At 45.7% G+C, this 17401-nt stretch overlaps 1 protein-coding gene across 2 annotated transcripts in view; it reads right to left on the bottom strand.

Moving 5' to 3' along the window:
- Nucleotides 1-14767, bottom strand: part of FTCD (formimidoyltransferase cyclodeaminase) — a 151362-nt gene extending 136595 nt beyond the window's left edge. For both annotated transcript variants that reach the window (XM_085645163.1, XM_085645165.1), the window contains exon 1: nucleotides 14625-14767. In XM_085645163.1, the coding sequence (XP_085501289.1) occupies nucleotides 14625-14678 (54 nt within the window). In that variant the 5' untranslated portion in view covers nucleotides 14679-14767. The remainder of the gene's footprint in view (nucleotides 1-14624) is intronic.
- Between the last annotated feature and the right edge of the window lie 2634 nt (nucleotides 14768-17401).

Below are 17401 nucleotides of genomic sequence, written 5' to 3'. Positions count from 1 at the left end.
AAGATCTGATGAGGCTACCCCAGAGCACCCCCACAATCCCCCTCTTGCTGGACGCAGGTACCCGTCCAATCTGCGAGCAAGCTAAATTACGCCCCTTACTACTATGGTCTAGAATTTGGAACGTCCCCGAACTCCACAGCTATGCAGACGCCCTAAAAGATGTACTGTCCTTACCTGGCTGGCATAAGATCACCTGGCTCAGAGAGGTCAAGAGGGCATTATACAAGCTCGGTCTGGGAGCTGCGTGGGAGAATAAAACAGCACCTCCTAAACAAGAACTGAAGAAGGCTTACTGGTCTTGGGTGGATAACGAGAGACTTGGTAAATCAAATCACCCAAGATCTGTTGCCAACTTCTTGATGGTTAAAGATATCCCCTCCAGAGAACCATATTTGGACTTGATTCACAGTTCACATGATAGGGCATTATATTTCAAATTCAGGGTTGGGGTCTTACTTTTATGTCAGTTTACCTCTACCTGGAAACCACCACTGCAAACTGTACCCTATTGCCCATTCTGCGAGCTAAAAATCGAATCTGTCGCACACTTTCTATTTGAGTGTCGAGTCTATATGGCCCCTAGACGGAGGTGGTTGAAGCCTCTTTGTAGGAGCCTGGGAACTCGCTCACATCTGGAAGCTATAAGAATACTGCTCTCAGATACAAGACCCTTTTTTGCCATTTGTTTGGCTAAATTCCTAGGCTGGGCTTGGCGCATAAGATCTGCTAAACAACTGACGATACAGTAAAGTGTCCCTTTTTCATTTTTCATAAATTTTAAGATTATCCCGTGTAAATATGAAATGTTTTTAATGGTAATATGAATTGTAAATTGCTTTGTTTCGACCATTGTTTTTATGCTGTCATGTTTTGCTTTTATGATATGTTTCTATATCGAAATAAAGCTTTACTACCTACCAATGAATGAACAGAGCAGATTAAAAATATGAATAGTATGTTTATATTTGTATTAAAAACTAAAATGTCTTTAAGAGTGCTAGTTTAGGTCTGGCTTTAGCAATGTCAGCGAAAATGGCTTTAACTGAAAGTACCTCTTCAATCATTGGTGACTTAAGGCACTTAACTAATGATGCATGCACGGTTATTAATCCCGCTCTCATACATCCATTCAGCCACACTCGTACACATTCTTGAGCCAGCCCTACTATCTTTTTGTAACCTTTAATGATAAACATTAGGCCTATGGCACGTTACAATTTTTCACAATGAACCAATCAGTCCTATAGCCTTTATCACATGACCAAATTAGGACAACTGTACGAAGTATAAGCTTTCCCTCCAGCTAACCATCAGGCATGCAGTCATAAAAACACATATGCACACAATTACACTTGGCAAAACAATGTTTACAAGGATTATCACAGTCAAATCTTCTACTACAGGGTCTGTCAGAGGAGGTATCCAACAGCAAAAAAGCACATGCCTTGGCACAGGGTAAAGACAACCTACTTTTGAAGGCCTACTGACTTTAACAAACGTTTTTGACGATAAAAACGATATTGATGGTGCTTTTTTCTTAACATTTAATAAGAAACAGATCAGTCTTGGTCATGGGCTAGCTATCATCTCTACTCTCAGATCTACGGTATTTCTCTTAAGCTTTCCCATAAAGTAGAACGAGCAACACAACCGCTTCCTGCCAATCAAGCGCTGGTAGAGCAGAAGATCAACATGTGGGCAGAGCCGCAGCCTCCCTCTCAGGGCCTCTTTTTAAAGCTCTTTCTATTGATCACCCAAGGTAAGACCACAGATCTGCTTTCAGGCAAGACTTTAAAGTATATTTTCCTACCACAAACACATGCAAGTAATAGAAGAACAACGCTTTATTTCCGACCAAGCTACATATTATAACATAACATGTGTATTGTATTTGTAAAGGGCACATTTACCCGTAGGCATCTTGGCACTGAATAACAGATTTGTATTGTTACCCAGCTAAATGGTACTCATTTTATCTACCTCAGATGGATGAATGGCTAAGTGGACCCACGGGGACTCTGCTCATGACATCAGGGTGTCTAAAAATGTATTTATTACACGAACATCTGCAATTTTCAGGTTTTCCTGATGCCATTAGTTTGACAAACCAAACATGGTATAAGTCAGAAGCTATCTTCACCAATGTACTGAGCAATCTTCTCTGCCAGAAATATTACTCCTCAGCAGGGTTGGATTGGGATAAAAACTCGGCCCGGGCACACCAAATAAAAGTGCCCCACATTTGCGTATTGCCTTTCCGCAAAACACTGCTTCAGGGAAGTTGTATGAAAAGAAAGGGGGTGGGGGATATATTTTATTAACTTCACTTAGATTTAAAAAAAAAATGCACATATTAGTTCACACTGCTGAGCCACACATGAATGCAAGTAAGACCACTTCTGCTCAGGCCCCCTCCGCCCATCTGTCTCTAGAAAGGACACTCAGGCACCCACTGGGCCGCTGGCAGCATCCTAACAGCACAGACAGCCGTCAGGCTGCCCACAGAAGCAGCTCACAGCTGTAACTCAGCTACCGGCCCTTTGGCCATTTCTCGATTGCCCACATTACCAATCCGACCCTGCTCCTGAGTGACTCCTAGGTAAAGCCAGCGTTTTTACACATTTCTCACAGCTAGACCAGGAACGCACAATCACTTAGGAGTCCAGACTGAAGCCCATGTGCACACTCGGTAAAGAGGGCCATTTTCACAGAAATGCACACTCATACTGAGCCCCACAATCACCAATACACACACCCTGAAGACTACTTCACACTTATGGTAGAGCACTGCAATCTCTACCCGAATGCACACCTAGTGAAAAAAACGTCCCCCTCACGACCCCCAAAACCAGAGTACGAAAGTGGCCTTCCTTAGCAACCACAGCGCAGCATCCCTTTCAGAACAGAGTGTAAATTCCTTAATAAAGGCTTTTTTTTTTTTTTATTCAAAATCAGCATTGATAATTTCATTCTTACATTCAAAGAACATTTATCATTACATAAACAATACACAAAAACAAGGATAGAACAGTCAGACCCAATTAATTATTGGGGCCCATAGTGCAAACCCAAATTCTTTTTTTCTTCTACCTTTAAGTTTATACAGAGCGATTTCCAAATTATACAGGGATAGTAATTTAGCCTTCCAAGTAAAAAAAGACGGTGCATCCAGACTAAGCCATTGGGAGGTGATACATAAACGAAAGATGGCCATACATAAAAACAAAATCCCCTTCTCGGGGGTGGAGCGTTTTCTGATATTTACCCCAAACTCATATCCAAATAGCACTAATTGAGGTGTAATGTCAACAGAGACTCCAAGACCTAGGTTCAAAAAGCGTTTTACCTCATTTAACAGGGGGGCTAATACAAGACAGTCATAGAACATATGCACCAGATCAGCTGCCCTCAAAGCGCATCTAGGACAAACATCCCCCCGATTGGTTCCCCATTTAGCCATCTTCGCTGGGGAATAGTATAGGTCAAAGATAGCCATTTAACATTGGCTTTTGAAGCTGCCTGAAAAAAGAACAGCATCAGCTAAGTTCAATACTAATTGTAAATCGACACCTACTATCTCCAGCCTTCTATCCCAACGTTGCTCAAAGTAAACAAGGTCGTCCTGTTGGGCTGTGGTTAAAATTTTGGAGATTTGAGAAATCTTACATCTCGCCTTTATACATTCCAAGATCAGGTTCTTTTCCAAGCTAATCTGCCCTCTTAAAACAAGGTTATCTAAGAAGCTTCGAATTTGGAGATGTTTAAAAAAATCCGAGCGTTGCAGCCCGAACTTCTCTTGAAGTTCACAAAAGGACATCAATTGATTATTTAAGAAAAGGTCCCCAATAGTTCTAATCCCCCGAGTATTCCATCTCCGCATAGTTGAATCACAAATAATTGTAGGGAGTTTCCCTATTATTCCTAGAGGCATATAGAGGTTATATTCCTTTAAGGTAAAATGTTTGCGAACTTTGCACCAAACTACAGCTGCAGCCCCAAAAATCTTAAAGCGAGTTCTTTTATAGTAACTGGGCTCGAAAAACTTAGAAAATAAATGCCTAGCTTCAGGCCCCATAATAAGTTCATATATAGAGGGAGAAGCAGCAGAATCTGTATAAGACTGGGTACCAAAAAACAAAATCCCCATGTGCTGGAGCATCGCCGCCCAATAATAGTACTGGAATTGGGGAATATTCAGTCCCCCCCTTCGCTCTTGGTAGATTAAGTTTTTTGAAAGCTGTTCTTGTCCTCTTATACCCCCATATAAAACGAGAACACATTCTTTCTATCCTTGTAAAAATTGAATTAGGTAGCAGAAGTGGAATCGTGCGAAATAAATAAAGAAATTTCGGAAAACAACCATCTTAATAACATTACACCTACCATATAAAGATAAGTGTAAATAATCCAGGTTTTCTAGCATTTTATTAGATGAGGTTAGAATTGGGTCAAAGTTTAAGTTAACAATGGTTTGTACCTTCGAGGCAATTTTAACACCCAAATAGAAGGCCTCTGTGACTGTATTAACACCTGTGAGAACGTCAGTACCGGTAAAGAGAACTTGTGTCTTGTGTAAATTCAATTTATAGCCTGACAGCACCAAATTCCGACGTCAAAATTTCAATACGTCTCATCGCTTTAACCACATTCGCTGTAACGACAGCCACATCGTCTGCATAGGCTAAAACTTTAATAGATTCTTGCATGGGTTTAACTGATATAATCTCTGGATCATTCTCGATTTTAATCAACAGAGGCTCAATATAAAGAGCGAAGAGAAGGGGGGGAACAAGGACAGCCCTGCCGAGTGCCCCTATACATCTTAAACTCCCCAGAATACTTCCCAGAAATACGAATTGTGGCGGCACGGCGAATATAGAGGGCTTGCACTGCTTTGATGAAGGAGAGTGGGAAGCCTTTCCAATGGAGAACTACCCATAAAAATTCCCAGGAGACCCTGTCGAATGCCTTCTCGGCATCCAACAGGGCCACCCCTATTGGAACTTCGGAAACCTGAGCCCAATCCAAAAGGGATATTATTCGGCGGACATGATCGGTGGTACCTCTACCTGCTACAAACCCGTGCTGGCGCTGTGAGACTAAAGGTACTATAACCTTCCCTAGTCTTCAAAAAAGGCATTTTAAAGCACTTAACAAGGGCCACTTCAATAAGTGCTTGAACTCTGGGGCAGACTCACTAAGGCAGACCCCACCCACTCACCTCCATGTACACTCATTACCAGGATCCATAACCACTCACTAATGGCGCCCCAACTCACCAACTGGACACAGGTCAAGCACCATTAGTCACTTGAGATTAAGACTGACCCTTTTTTAGGTCGAAGCCTACCAGACAGAGCAGCGGTCTAGTTTGCTAAAGATATCCTGAGGACATTCAGAAAGCTTCCCTAGGAATGTATTCCACCCATTGTTTACAATTGTCTTTGTGGTTCGTATCTCACATTTGCTTGCTTTCTATTTGCCGGCTTTGTTTTAGGTTGTCCAGCTCGAGTTCATCCCTTCCATGGAACATAGCCAGTTTACAAGGGCCCCTCGTATTTTTCCACCAGTGCTCCTTTCCGTAAACAGGACTTCAAGTTATCTTGTCACATTTGCTGTGCATTGAGAGACAGAGGTCAAATGTCAGGCTCTCTTCCAGGGAACTTAGTGTTTACTTTTCCTAACTTCAAAGCAAGAGGATTTATGTGACACTCATGTGGGCTACTGGGGATGGGCTTGAAAAAGGCTGTACAATGTTATTTTTTTCCAGCACACATTTGAATGTCTGTAACTGAACCGTGAAGATATTTCAGAATATATCCGAATTAGGACAGGCCAAATAAAACATTTTTTTCTGGAAACTCTGAAGTGCAGCAGAAACTAATATTTTAATATGATCAAAACAAATCAATAAACTAGGTGATGACATTACCACAAACATTATCATTTGGGTGCTGCATAGTTTTATCAGTAAAACTGTATGCCTGTGCAAATGTAATGGTCATTTCAATTGAAAATGTGTTCTCTGTAATTGCAGTGCATTACCACAACATGCATATCACACTTTGCTCCACTCCACCCTGCACCTCTCCATGCTACTTCACTCTACTTTGAAACAACCTATTCTATGTCAATGCAATCTACACCACTGCAATTAACAGTGCACCACTCCACTCTACACCACTGCACTCTATGCCCATCTGTTCTAACCACTATACTCTATCCGAAAAAGCTTTGCTCCACTGTACTTAAAACCAATACACTCTATTCCACTATACTCTGCAACACTATGCCACTGCACTCTAGTCCACTCTGCACCAATCTATGCCACTGCACTGTACTTCAATGCACTCTACACCACTCCACAACATTCTGCACTGCACTCGCTGCCACTCAACTCTACGCCACAGCAATCTTTGCCCATGCGCTACGTGACTATAATCTACGCCATTCTGCATCACTTCACTACACCACCGCACTCTAGGCCAACCCACTCTAAGACATTCTAATCTACTCTATGCCACTGCTCTTTATGCCACTACAGTCAAAGCTGCACCCCTCTACCCTACGTATTCCACCCTATTCTAATCTAAATTGTTGCACACTACTCCACCTTGTTAAAAACCACTGCACTCTACGCCAATCTACTATGAGACACTATACTTTGCAACACTCTACACCACTCCACTCCCCACTGCATCACTCTGCTAAGCCACTGCACTATTTGCCACTGCACTATACCCTGCACCACTCCATGTTATTGCACTCTACTTTTAAACAATCTACTCTGCAATACTCTACGCAATGCACTGTACGACACTGTACACGATTGTGCTCTACATCACTGACTCTATGCCACTCTATTCTACTTTGTACCACTGTACTCTACGCCAATCTACTGCACTCTACGCCAATCTACTCTACAGCACTGTTTGTTAACCCACTTTAATCTGCAACAATGAACTATGCCACTGCACTCTACTTTTCACCAGTGCACTATATGCCAATCCACTCTTCACCACTGCAATATATGCTAGTCCACTCTTCAGCACTCTACCCTGTACCACTCCAATCAATTGCAACCTACTCTGCTCCACAACACGCAACATTCCACTGGTGAAGGGGACAATAGAAGTGATTCTGATAATTTGAAAACCACTAGCCTTTCCACAGACCTCTCAAATGTCAAGGTTTGTTATTGCATGGTGCGTCTGGATGCTATAGCGGAGTGCAAGCCACTAAGCAGAATTTTACCACAATGTGCAGTAATTACCCGATCATACCCTTGATGTGCCTTCATGTTGCTGGGAATTTGGCTCAGTGGCGTAGCTAGCGGGGGCGTAGGCACTTCATGCTTAGTGAGCAGTTTCAGCAAGCCCAAGGTAAGTGATTTTCCTTTTTTTTCCTGTCGTTATTTGTCTTTTAAGCATTGCAACTGGCTCAGTAAACATTAAGATGCACAAATCACCAGTTTTTCCACAAATTCCTTTTTAGGTATCCCCTACGCAGCGCGCATGGGCTGCATAGGAAAAAGACCTTTAGCCATCGAGTCGGTTTTGAGGCCAAAAACGTGCACGCATTGCATTGCTTTCAATGGCAACGCGTGCACGTTTGGTGACTCCCTTGCGGGAGCGAGCAGCGGCGCCATATGTTAGCAATTATCGCGCCTTGCTGCTCGCTCCCGCAAGGGAATCCGGCGCAGGCCCCCTCCCCCTGCTGCCACGTACGCTTGTTTTACCTGCCTCAGTATTTTTTACTATGACCTTTATTCTATCGGGGAAGGAATAACATTGTAGCCAAAGTGGCTGGCGGTACAATGACGTATTGTGGAGGCGCTCGGCGTTAAAAAAAGAGACTCCAGTTTCATTCAGTGCTGATCAAAGCCAGGCAGGCAGCCCTGAGCTGTGAGTCAGGTGATCGGGACAGCTCTCTGTCCATTAGCAGAAGGTGCTCCAGGGCTTTTAAATCGGGCCTGTAAATATTTGTGTGGCGAGTGGGGATGGCCTGTCTCCTAAGTGCAGCTTGTGAAAGCGAGTGCCTTTCAGCCGAATACCTGGAGAACACGCCTATGCTGAGCCACTTGCAGGCAGTGTTTGGAAAGAAAATAAGCAGATATTCACTGCCCCTCGTACAAACACCCTTCTGAGAAGTGCTGCTATCTGCCTGTTAAGTACTGGTGCTTCCATGGAAAGCCTATTGTAGCAACAGAGGACTGTCAGTGATCGCGTATTACCAGTATTACAACAGAGGAAAAGGTAGCATGCACTTCAAGTATAACACTTATTCATCCCAGCCGAGAAGTGCTGGTGCATATATTACCAGTATTTACCCCAACTAGAAGTGCTCGTCCTCGCAGGTTACCAGTATTCACCCCAGCTAGAAGTGCTTGCCGATTACCTGTATTCACTATAGTCTAGAAGTGCTTGTGCTCGCAGACGACTAGTATTCACCCCAGCATAGAAGTGCTTGTGCTCGCATATTACCAGTATTCACACTAGCCCAGAATTGATGGGATCACATATTACCAGTATACACTCTATTCTAGAAGTGCTTGAGCTCGCATATTTCCAGAATTCACTCTAGCATAGAAGTGTTTGTGCTCGCATATTACCAGTATTCACCCAAGCCTAGAAGTGCTTGTGCTTGCATATTGTCAGTAATCACTCTAGCATAGAAGTGCTTCTGCTCACACATTGCCATTATTCACTCTAGCCTAGAAGTGCTTGTGCTCACATATTACCAGTATACACTATTATTGAAGTGCTTGAGCTCGTATATTTACAGTATTCCAACCCTTTGCGAAGTGCCAGTGCTCATGTATTACCAGTTTTACAACTCAGTCAATAAGCGCCAGTGCTCCTGTATTACAACCCAGCCTAGATGTGGTCGCATATTACCAGTATTCTCACCAGCTCAGAAGTGCTTGGGATCACATATTACCAGTATTCACACCAGCCCAGAAGTGCTTGTGCTCGCATATTACCAGTATTCACACCAGCCCAGAAGAGCTTGTGCTCGCATATTACCAGTATTCACACCAGCCCAGAAGAGCTTGTGCTCGCATATTACCAGTTTTCACACCAGCCCAGAAGTGCTTGTGCTCGCATATTACCAGTATTTACACCAGCCCAGAAGTGCTTGTGCTCGCATATTACCAGTATACACTCTATTCTTGAAGTGCTTGAGCTCATATATTTAAGTATTCCAACCCTTTGCGAAGTGCCAGTGCTCATGTATTACCAGTTTTACAACTCAGTCAATAAGCGCCAGTGCGCCTTTATTACAACCCAGCCTAGATGTGGTCGCATATTACCAGTATTCTCACCAGCTCAGAAGAGCTTGTGCTCGCATATTACCAGTATTCACACCAGCCCAGAAGAGCTTGTGCTCGCATATTACCAGTATTCACACCAGCCTAGAAGTGCTTGGGATCGCATATTACCAGTATTCACACCAACCCAGAAGTGCTTGGGATTGCATATTAACAGTATTCACACCAACCCAGAAGTGCTTGGGATTGCATATTACCAGTATTCACACCAGCCCAGAAGTGCTTGGGATTGCATATTACCAGTATTCACACCAGCCCAGAAGTGCTTGGGATTGCATATTACCAGTATTCACACCAGCCCAGAAGTGCTTGGGGTCGCATATTACCAGTATTCACACCAGCCCAGAAGTGCTTGGGGTCGCATATTACCAGTATTCACACCAGCCCAGAAGTGCTTGGGGTCGCATATTACCAGTATTCACACCAGCTCAGAAGTGCTTGGGATCGCATATTACCAGTATTCAGACCAGCCCAGAAGTGCCTGTGCTCGCATATTACCAGTATTCAGACCAGCCCAGAAGTGCCTGTGCTCGCATATTACCAGTATTCACACCAGCCCAGAAGTGCCTGTGCTCGCATATTACCAGTATTCACACCAGCCCAGAAGTGCCTGTGCTCGCATATTACCTGTATTCACACCAGCCCAGAAGTGTAAGCATGTGAACATGGTGAAAATCAGAGCGCTTCTGGGACCCATCGGGTCAGGAGGCGCTACATAAATTACATGTAAGGTGGCGATCGTTAATCAACACCTGCGTGGAGTATATGAAACAGCATACAAAAACAATTGGAATGACACCCGCCAAACTGGAATCTGTTACCTGCAGTAGACACTTGTAGCCAGCAACCATCTGAACAGTTTTAAAGTGGGCAGTCTCACAATTTAAATTCGAGGTAGCCCAGCGGCTGAAGCTGCTGAACCAGGTTCAAATCTCCACCTCGTCTCAACATCTCGTAAACCTCGGCAAATCACTTAACCTCCACGTGCCTAGAAAACAAGCATTTGCAATGCAATAGGTCTCGCATTTGCGAGAGTTTAAGTAATTAGCAATGTAAATGACAATGCTTTTTAGGTCGAGGACTACCGGTCTGCCGAAGGCAGAACCGGAAGTCGGGAGATTTAATGACTTGGAGAAGAGGGGCTTGAACCCGCCCCTCTTCTCCCCTGTTCTCCATTGGCTGGCCTCTTGAATTCTGGCCAGCCACTGGAGAAGAGGTCAGTCACTCCGATCAGGCCCCGTCTTTTTCGGATCGGGGGGCGTGTTTTTTGCAGAAAGTCTCTTTATCTCCTCCAGCCAATGGCTGGAGGAGAGAAAAGACAAACACGCCCCCGAATCCGAAAAGGACACTGCGTTTCTCCGAGGCATTTCTGCTTCGCCTCGGAGAAAGGCAGTGGTGTGCTCGTCCTCTCCCCCTGCTCTCGGGCAATCCATGTGCTGCCACACGTCGGACCCTGCGTGCAACCCTGCCAGCAGCTGCCGGTGACAACACTTGCCCCCCTGGCTTGTGGTACTCTTGTATAGTATGCTCTCTTTCTCCCCTGAGTCTGCAGTATGCTGGGCTCACTCCCTGCCCCCAAGGCCTGTGGTACTATTGTCGAGTATGCTCCCCCTGGTCCTTCGCCCTCCGGTACTCTTGTATAATAAGCTCTCCCCGTGCCTCACTCCCACAAGCCTCTGAGCCTGGCGCTTGCTGCCCTCCCCTCCCCGTGCCCTCGCCGCCCCTCCCCGGGGAGTCCTCTTGCTGCAGCGCGTCTAATCTCGGTGTGAAATTGCCCTTATTGCGGGCACTGGTTTCCCTGTCATCCTCGCTGTTCCCTTAACTGCCGCGTCCAAGGGGAGGGGCCCGAGGGCAATGATGGCTCTGCGAGGTGGGTGGGATTCGTGGAGGAGCCCCGGGTTGGGGCCCGGCTCACTCGCTCTCACTCATTCTCTGCCTTCACTCGCCCTTCGTTCTCACCCAGTTTCCCTTCTCTCCCCCACATTCTTTCGCTTTCGTTTTCAGTCATAGTCCCCCTTTACAATCTCGTTCAGCATTTAATCCCGTTCGCTCTCGCTTACTGCTCTATCCTGTCTCTCACTCAGTTCCTTCACTCTGGCTCTCTTCATTCGCTTCGGTCCTCGCTCTCACATACTCTAACTCCCCCCCTTACGCAATCACTCACTCTCCTTCTCCCTCCCTTGAAGCATGTCGTTATTATCTCTCCCCGTAGCACTCTTTTCTCTCTCTCTCACACACACACAGTCTCTGTATTCAATATCCTTTTTTCGACACACGCGGACTTTCAACTCCATCACACACGTCGCCACTCCGTCTTCTTCTGTCCCTTCAGCCAGACTGTTTTACCCTCAGGCTCCCCGCCCTCTTTGCTCACCTCCATCTACGTAGCCATTTCTCGTGGTTGGGGGTTTTCTCATGGTTTGAGGGTTCTGGACTGATCGAGTCAGTTACCATGTGACACCCCTGCATTACTGAGGCTGCCGGGAGACCCCACCCGCAGCCACCGTGGACAGCAGAAGCCCTCTTCCATTCAGGGCTCAGTTTTAAGCACACACACCTGCAGCCGATGCATGTGAATGGACCAGCGCCATTGTTAGAGCCCTGGAAGCCATAAAGTGCAAGGAGGCGCTATACCCCACCCCACCATGGATCAGCTGTGAAGCTGCAAATGACTATGGCAAACACAAATGGGGGCTCATTCCAAACCACTTCAAGCACTTCCGCCCCCGCCTGTGTCTACCTACACCCATGTCAGCCGTGTGTTACAGGGCATCAGAGATATTTTACGTATAGGGGGAGACACGGGGATCCTTCCACTTTTGGCCGTATTATAGGGCAGGTGGAATAGAGTGAGGTATATACCACATCTGGCAAATGCTATCTCCCCAGAGTGGAATATTTACCATGCGTGGTAAATGAATATCTCCTATTTCGAGTTTTCGTTTTTGCCACACCAAAGTCTGCATGTTCTGGGTTTTTGAAAGACCCCCCCCCCCCCCCCCAAAAAAAATAAAATCGGTATGCTTGGCCTGCCTTGCACAGGGATTACAATTATCCACTTAACTTGTAAGGGGGTCCTTGGGAGTGACTCTGTAATGAATTAGTACTCACAGGCCATGGAGAGAAGGGCCCAGTGCTCCAGGGGAGTGGATATGGGGAGTCAGTGATCACAGACTGTAGAATAGAGGGGTCAGGACTCACTGGCTCTAGAGACGAGGTTTCCCAACTCATAGGCTGGGGAGAGTACTCACAGTCAGTGCGTGGAAGTGCGCAGTCTCGCTCGCGAGATTTAACAAGCATTTACAATGCAATGGTCTCGGCATTGGTAAAGTTAGAGCTATTGGCATTGCTCATGACATTTTTGTTTAGGTTTTTGTTTTTAAAACATTTAAAGAAACGGCATTGTCATGAGCAATGCCAATAGCTCTAACTTTAACAATGCCGAGACCGTTGCATTGTAAATGCTTGTTATTTATATGTTTTGATAATTATCAAAAGATAAATAAAAGGCATTGTCATTTACAATGCAAAAAGCTCAAACTCTTGTAAATGCGAGACCTATTCAAAGAAGCGTCTGCCATTGTCCCGGGCTGCTTATAAAGTGAAAGAACGCATGACGCGCTGAGTGTTGCAGGAAAGTATGTCGTGCCTGCAGTAGGAGAAACTATTTGAAGAAAATAACGCTTACAGACTAAAAAAAATACCGTGCAACAACCAAAGTAAAAGGGCCAGTCCTCATGGGAGGTTAGAAATGAAGACAAGGCGGTACTAAGGAGGGATTAACAAGCCTATTAACGAATCAGAAGCCAGCATTTACGAAGGACAATGACAAGCAAATGACAAATATAGGCGGAGAGTGGGCGGGGCTTCTATTCCATACTCCAATACAGCATGGCTCGCAGAGCAGCGCATGCACTGCTCAGGCTCGACCTAATAAATGGATGGATGAATGAATGGAGAGAAACTTGCATCAAAGTAATTAACGCCCCAGGCCCCCTTTACACTTAATGAAGTCATAAGCACTTCAAAGCTCACCAGAGTTTTAGAGTGATACAACTAAAGCATTAACACACAGACATGGGTGAAAAACGGGAGATGTGTAATTACTTCAGTGGAAAGTTAAAAACAAGCATTGGCATAGCCAATAGGTCTCGCCTTTGTTGTTGTCTCCACACACTTTTTTTGTTTTTTTTAAATAAAAGGCTCTCCTTGTCATTGATCTTTCCAAAGAACTCTCAGCCATGTGCAAAAGTGTAAACACTCGGCTTTTGAAGTGCCCCTATAATATCTATTAAAAGGAAGCATTTGCTCTGGATGCTCAAAAACATTTTAGGAGAGAGCCAAGAATGAGACCCACAAGTTATCACATCCATTACCCATACACAAATGAACAGCTGGGCATGCCCCAGCACCCATGTACAACTAAAGACCGATAAAGCAAGCTCCCTTTAAAAGAAAGATTAAAATCAAAGCCACTAAATCCAACTTTAGTAAAGATATGTTACTTTCACTTCTTAGACAGGGCCATATTGTATATGCGTTGTCAGGTTTTAATCTGTAGATGTTCAACAACCCTTTGTCCGTTTTTGCTTGCGTCCTCGATGTATTTTCATGGCCTACCCAAGCTTCTCCACAGCCCTCCTTGATCCTGAATGGTGAAGGAGGGCACGGCCCAGTGCTTCATTTGTAATAGAATATGTGCCAGGGGCCTCGCCAATAGGTCACTGCAGGTTTAACCAGCCATTGCCTTGCCAGCGCTGCCAACCACAACACCTACGCAACTACCAACCATAACACTCCTACAAGTGTGATTCTTCAGACTATTCCAGGCCCCCAAAGGTATAACAATGCCTTGGGTATTAGGAATTAATAGTTTTTAATGTATATTTAAGAAACAACTTCATCTCTAAATTACACAGACAGTGCCACCATGTGGCAGAGTGTCATAGTGCCCGTGTTCACAATTAACTCAGGTCCAAGTACCAGAAAACACCGGGTCAAATTAAGCACTGGAGGAGTCCCCGATTAGCGTATGAAACGTTCAAAGTACCACTATAGTTCTTAATGCTAGCTATAACTACATTTCCCAGAATACAATGAACTGCAAAATGAAACACAGTAAATACCGACATGCCATCGTTCGTGCACGCGGCCAGTTGGAAGCATTGACCAACATATACTCATGCAGATGGCTCTTTCAGAACCCAAGGGTCCCCAAGCTGAATTCCCATTTAAAAAGAAGCTTCAATCAGGCAGCAGTAAACAGGAGCCCGCTCCCCTCCGTCTCGCGCACCTCTTTGTTCCTCCCCTCCGAGAAGTTGGGGACGCACTCTACGAGCTGTGTCATTATGGCTGCTTGTCCTGCGGTGCCTCGCTCCTACCCGTAGCCGCCTTCGCGCGCACACACCGACGAGCCCCTTTATCACTTTCACCCACACTTGCCTAATCCCAGGCTTCTCATTAACCCGACTCCAGCGAGTCAACACCGAACACCTGGGAATCAGGAGCAACCGGACTGGAGCTAACTGGATCTGGACTCTGACACGGTCCACTGGGGCAAGTGGGCTGGAGCCAGACTGGGCCGCACTCAGATCCGCCCCGGGTATGGAATGCAGCGCTCTGCAGTGAACCTGTGTGTAGCGGGACCAGATGGCTCTGTATCACCAAGTTTCGATTCCTGGACGTTGGTTTTACCCATCAGTGCATTCTGGGAGACGTAGTCTGGGTTCATTTTAATTGCACTAGTTCGATTCATACGCTCCATGATGATATGTAAAAGCGAAGAACAGGAATGGTAAAGTGGTGTCCCTGTGTGTCAGAAGGAGCCAGCCTGGCGTCATAACTTTACCCACACTGACTGCACATTGGTGTAAAACATGGAATGCAAGTCGCTCTCACACACTGCCTCGATGCCCATGGAGGAACGAGCTGTAAGGTAGCGGTGGGCAAGCCAACAAATTAACAGGGGGAGCCAGATAAGAGCCAAGGGTCAGGCTCAGATTTTAGAGCCCCTGCACGAGCCGAACCCTGAAAATATTTGCTATGTAAAACATACAACAAACCACGCAAAATATAATAAACTCTGTTCTAAATTTAAAAAATGTATTTCTTTAACAAATGGAAGATTTTACAACAATAGGGCACATTATAGCACTGCACTGAGAAGTACTTATTACAAGTGATAGTTTTGTACAACTCGTAGTCTGAACTCACATGTTTGAAACTGCCTTCATATACGAGAATGAAGAAAAAAGAGTTTTGGTGAAATGAAATATTTGCCTAAGATCACACAGGTTAAGAAGGGGGGCTGCGATTTCTCCAGGTTTCACTTAGTACAAATCAGCCTGTAAATGGGAATTATTTCTCTTTCTTTATGTTAAGGCTAATTTTTACTGCACTTTAGCGCAACCTCGGCCTGAAAGTATTGCAGCGCCTTCCATGAGCCAGTTACATTATACAAGGACACATGCATTATTCATAGGCACAAGGAGATGTAGTGATTTGCCCAGAATCATGGGATGTTGAGCTGATGCCAAGACTCCAACCTGTTTCACCAGTTCTACAGTAAGCACATCTGATCAAAATGCCACATCCAGGTAGAGGGAGGCAGGCACAAGCCACATGAAAGCTCGGCTCGTTATAGGCTTGAGATTCTAACAGGACCTCGAGCTGAGCCAAAGTCAGGCTTCATGCTTCAGCCTGCCTCGAGCTTTCAGTGGTTCGCCCACCTCTACTATAACCCTCACTCATAGGTAGGGCCACTGGAATTAGGCGACAGGGGAGGTCCAAATTCTGTGGCAGGGTTGGGTAAATTATGTATCCAGAAAAGGCAAATCATGCACCGTAATGTGGCACATTTTGTGATATTATTACTTCATTATTTTCTCATTTTTAGGTCGAGCCTAGCACAGCGCAAATGCGGTGCTCTAAGGGGAGGCCTCTTGGAATCACTCCAGACTTTCTCAAAAATTGTCTGTGTGGTTTTTCAACTTCCACACATTCTATTGGCCTTTGCATGTGGCTTTAAAAAATGAAAGCACACAATTGGCCAAAGTCAGGTGCATGTCCCACCTTTTCTGTAAATGTTCACTCCCACGGCCTTCAGCTGTCGGGAGCGAGCAGCGTTGCACAGGGTGCCAGCTGCATTCCTTTGTGGATCATTAAACACAGCGCGGTCACGCGCAGCTGGAACAGGACAACTTTTTTTGTTGACTTTCGCTTTTGAGCTAACACGTTTCCTGCTCATCAGACGCATTCCTAGGGTGCCTGTTCCCTGCACTTCCCCCTCCCGCAATGGCTTTAGAGGTAACAAACACACACGCATTTGTATTTCTTTGTTTTTAAGGTAGTTACAGTTCACAAAAATACATAGCGCTTTACAGAGCGCAGTAGTGTGTGTGTGTATATGTATGTATGTGTGTATGTATATATGTGTGTATTGGAGTGTGAGGCGCAGTACAGAGCCTCGTCGACTGTTGCCGAGCGGTCGTGGAGACCAGGCCTGCTTTGCATTCACGCTTCCATCTCTCGCTGCCCAGGCTGCCCAATGGTGAAGCCCCGCGTCCCAATGGACGTGGGGAGGGCAGCCCCACCGCGAGAACCCTTCACTTTGTGTGCCCGGCCGCTGCACCCTTGTGGAGCCCCTTCCTCGGCCCTCCCTGAGGGGGATGAGATGTGCTGACTCACGGTGCCTCCCACTCCCTACTCCTCACGTTAAGTGGGGGCTGCACAGCCGATGTGCCTCGGCCTCGAGTCTCTTCTGCATGGCGGAAACTGCTTTCTGCTAAACTTTGCCTCGTGCTCCCGGCCCTTGCTCAGTTATCTATTTTTAGCCATTTTCCGTGCACCAACGCGGTGTGTCCCTGCCAGTCTGGGATGGCGGGCTCAATGGAGGCCGTTGGAGCCTGCCGCAGACCAGGATCCTCTACTACTCTATCCCAGCTTTAACGAGGCGCACTGAACTAATTTCCTCCAAGTGGCCCACTCTGAGGCTTACTGAGCCACAATAGATGTCTGCGATGGAGGGCACTTGAATCCCGCCAGAAATGTTGATGATGATGAACGTGTTGA

This window comes from Triturus cristatus, chromosome 3_1 (genome assembly GCF_964204655.1).
Source record: "Triturus cristatus chromosome 3_1, aTriCri1.1, whole genome shotgun sequence".
Taxonomy (NCBI): domain Eukaryota; kingdom Metazoa; phylum Chordata; class Amphibia; order Caudata; family Salamandridae; genus Triturus; species Triturus cristatus.
This window is presented reverse-complemented; position numbering and strand designations above follow the sequence as displayed.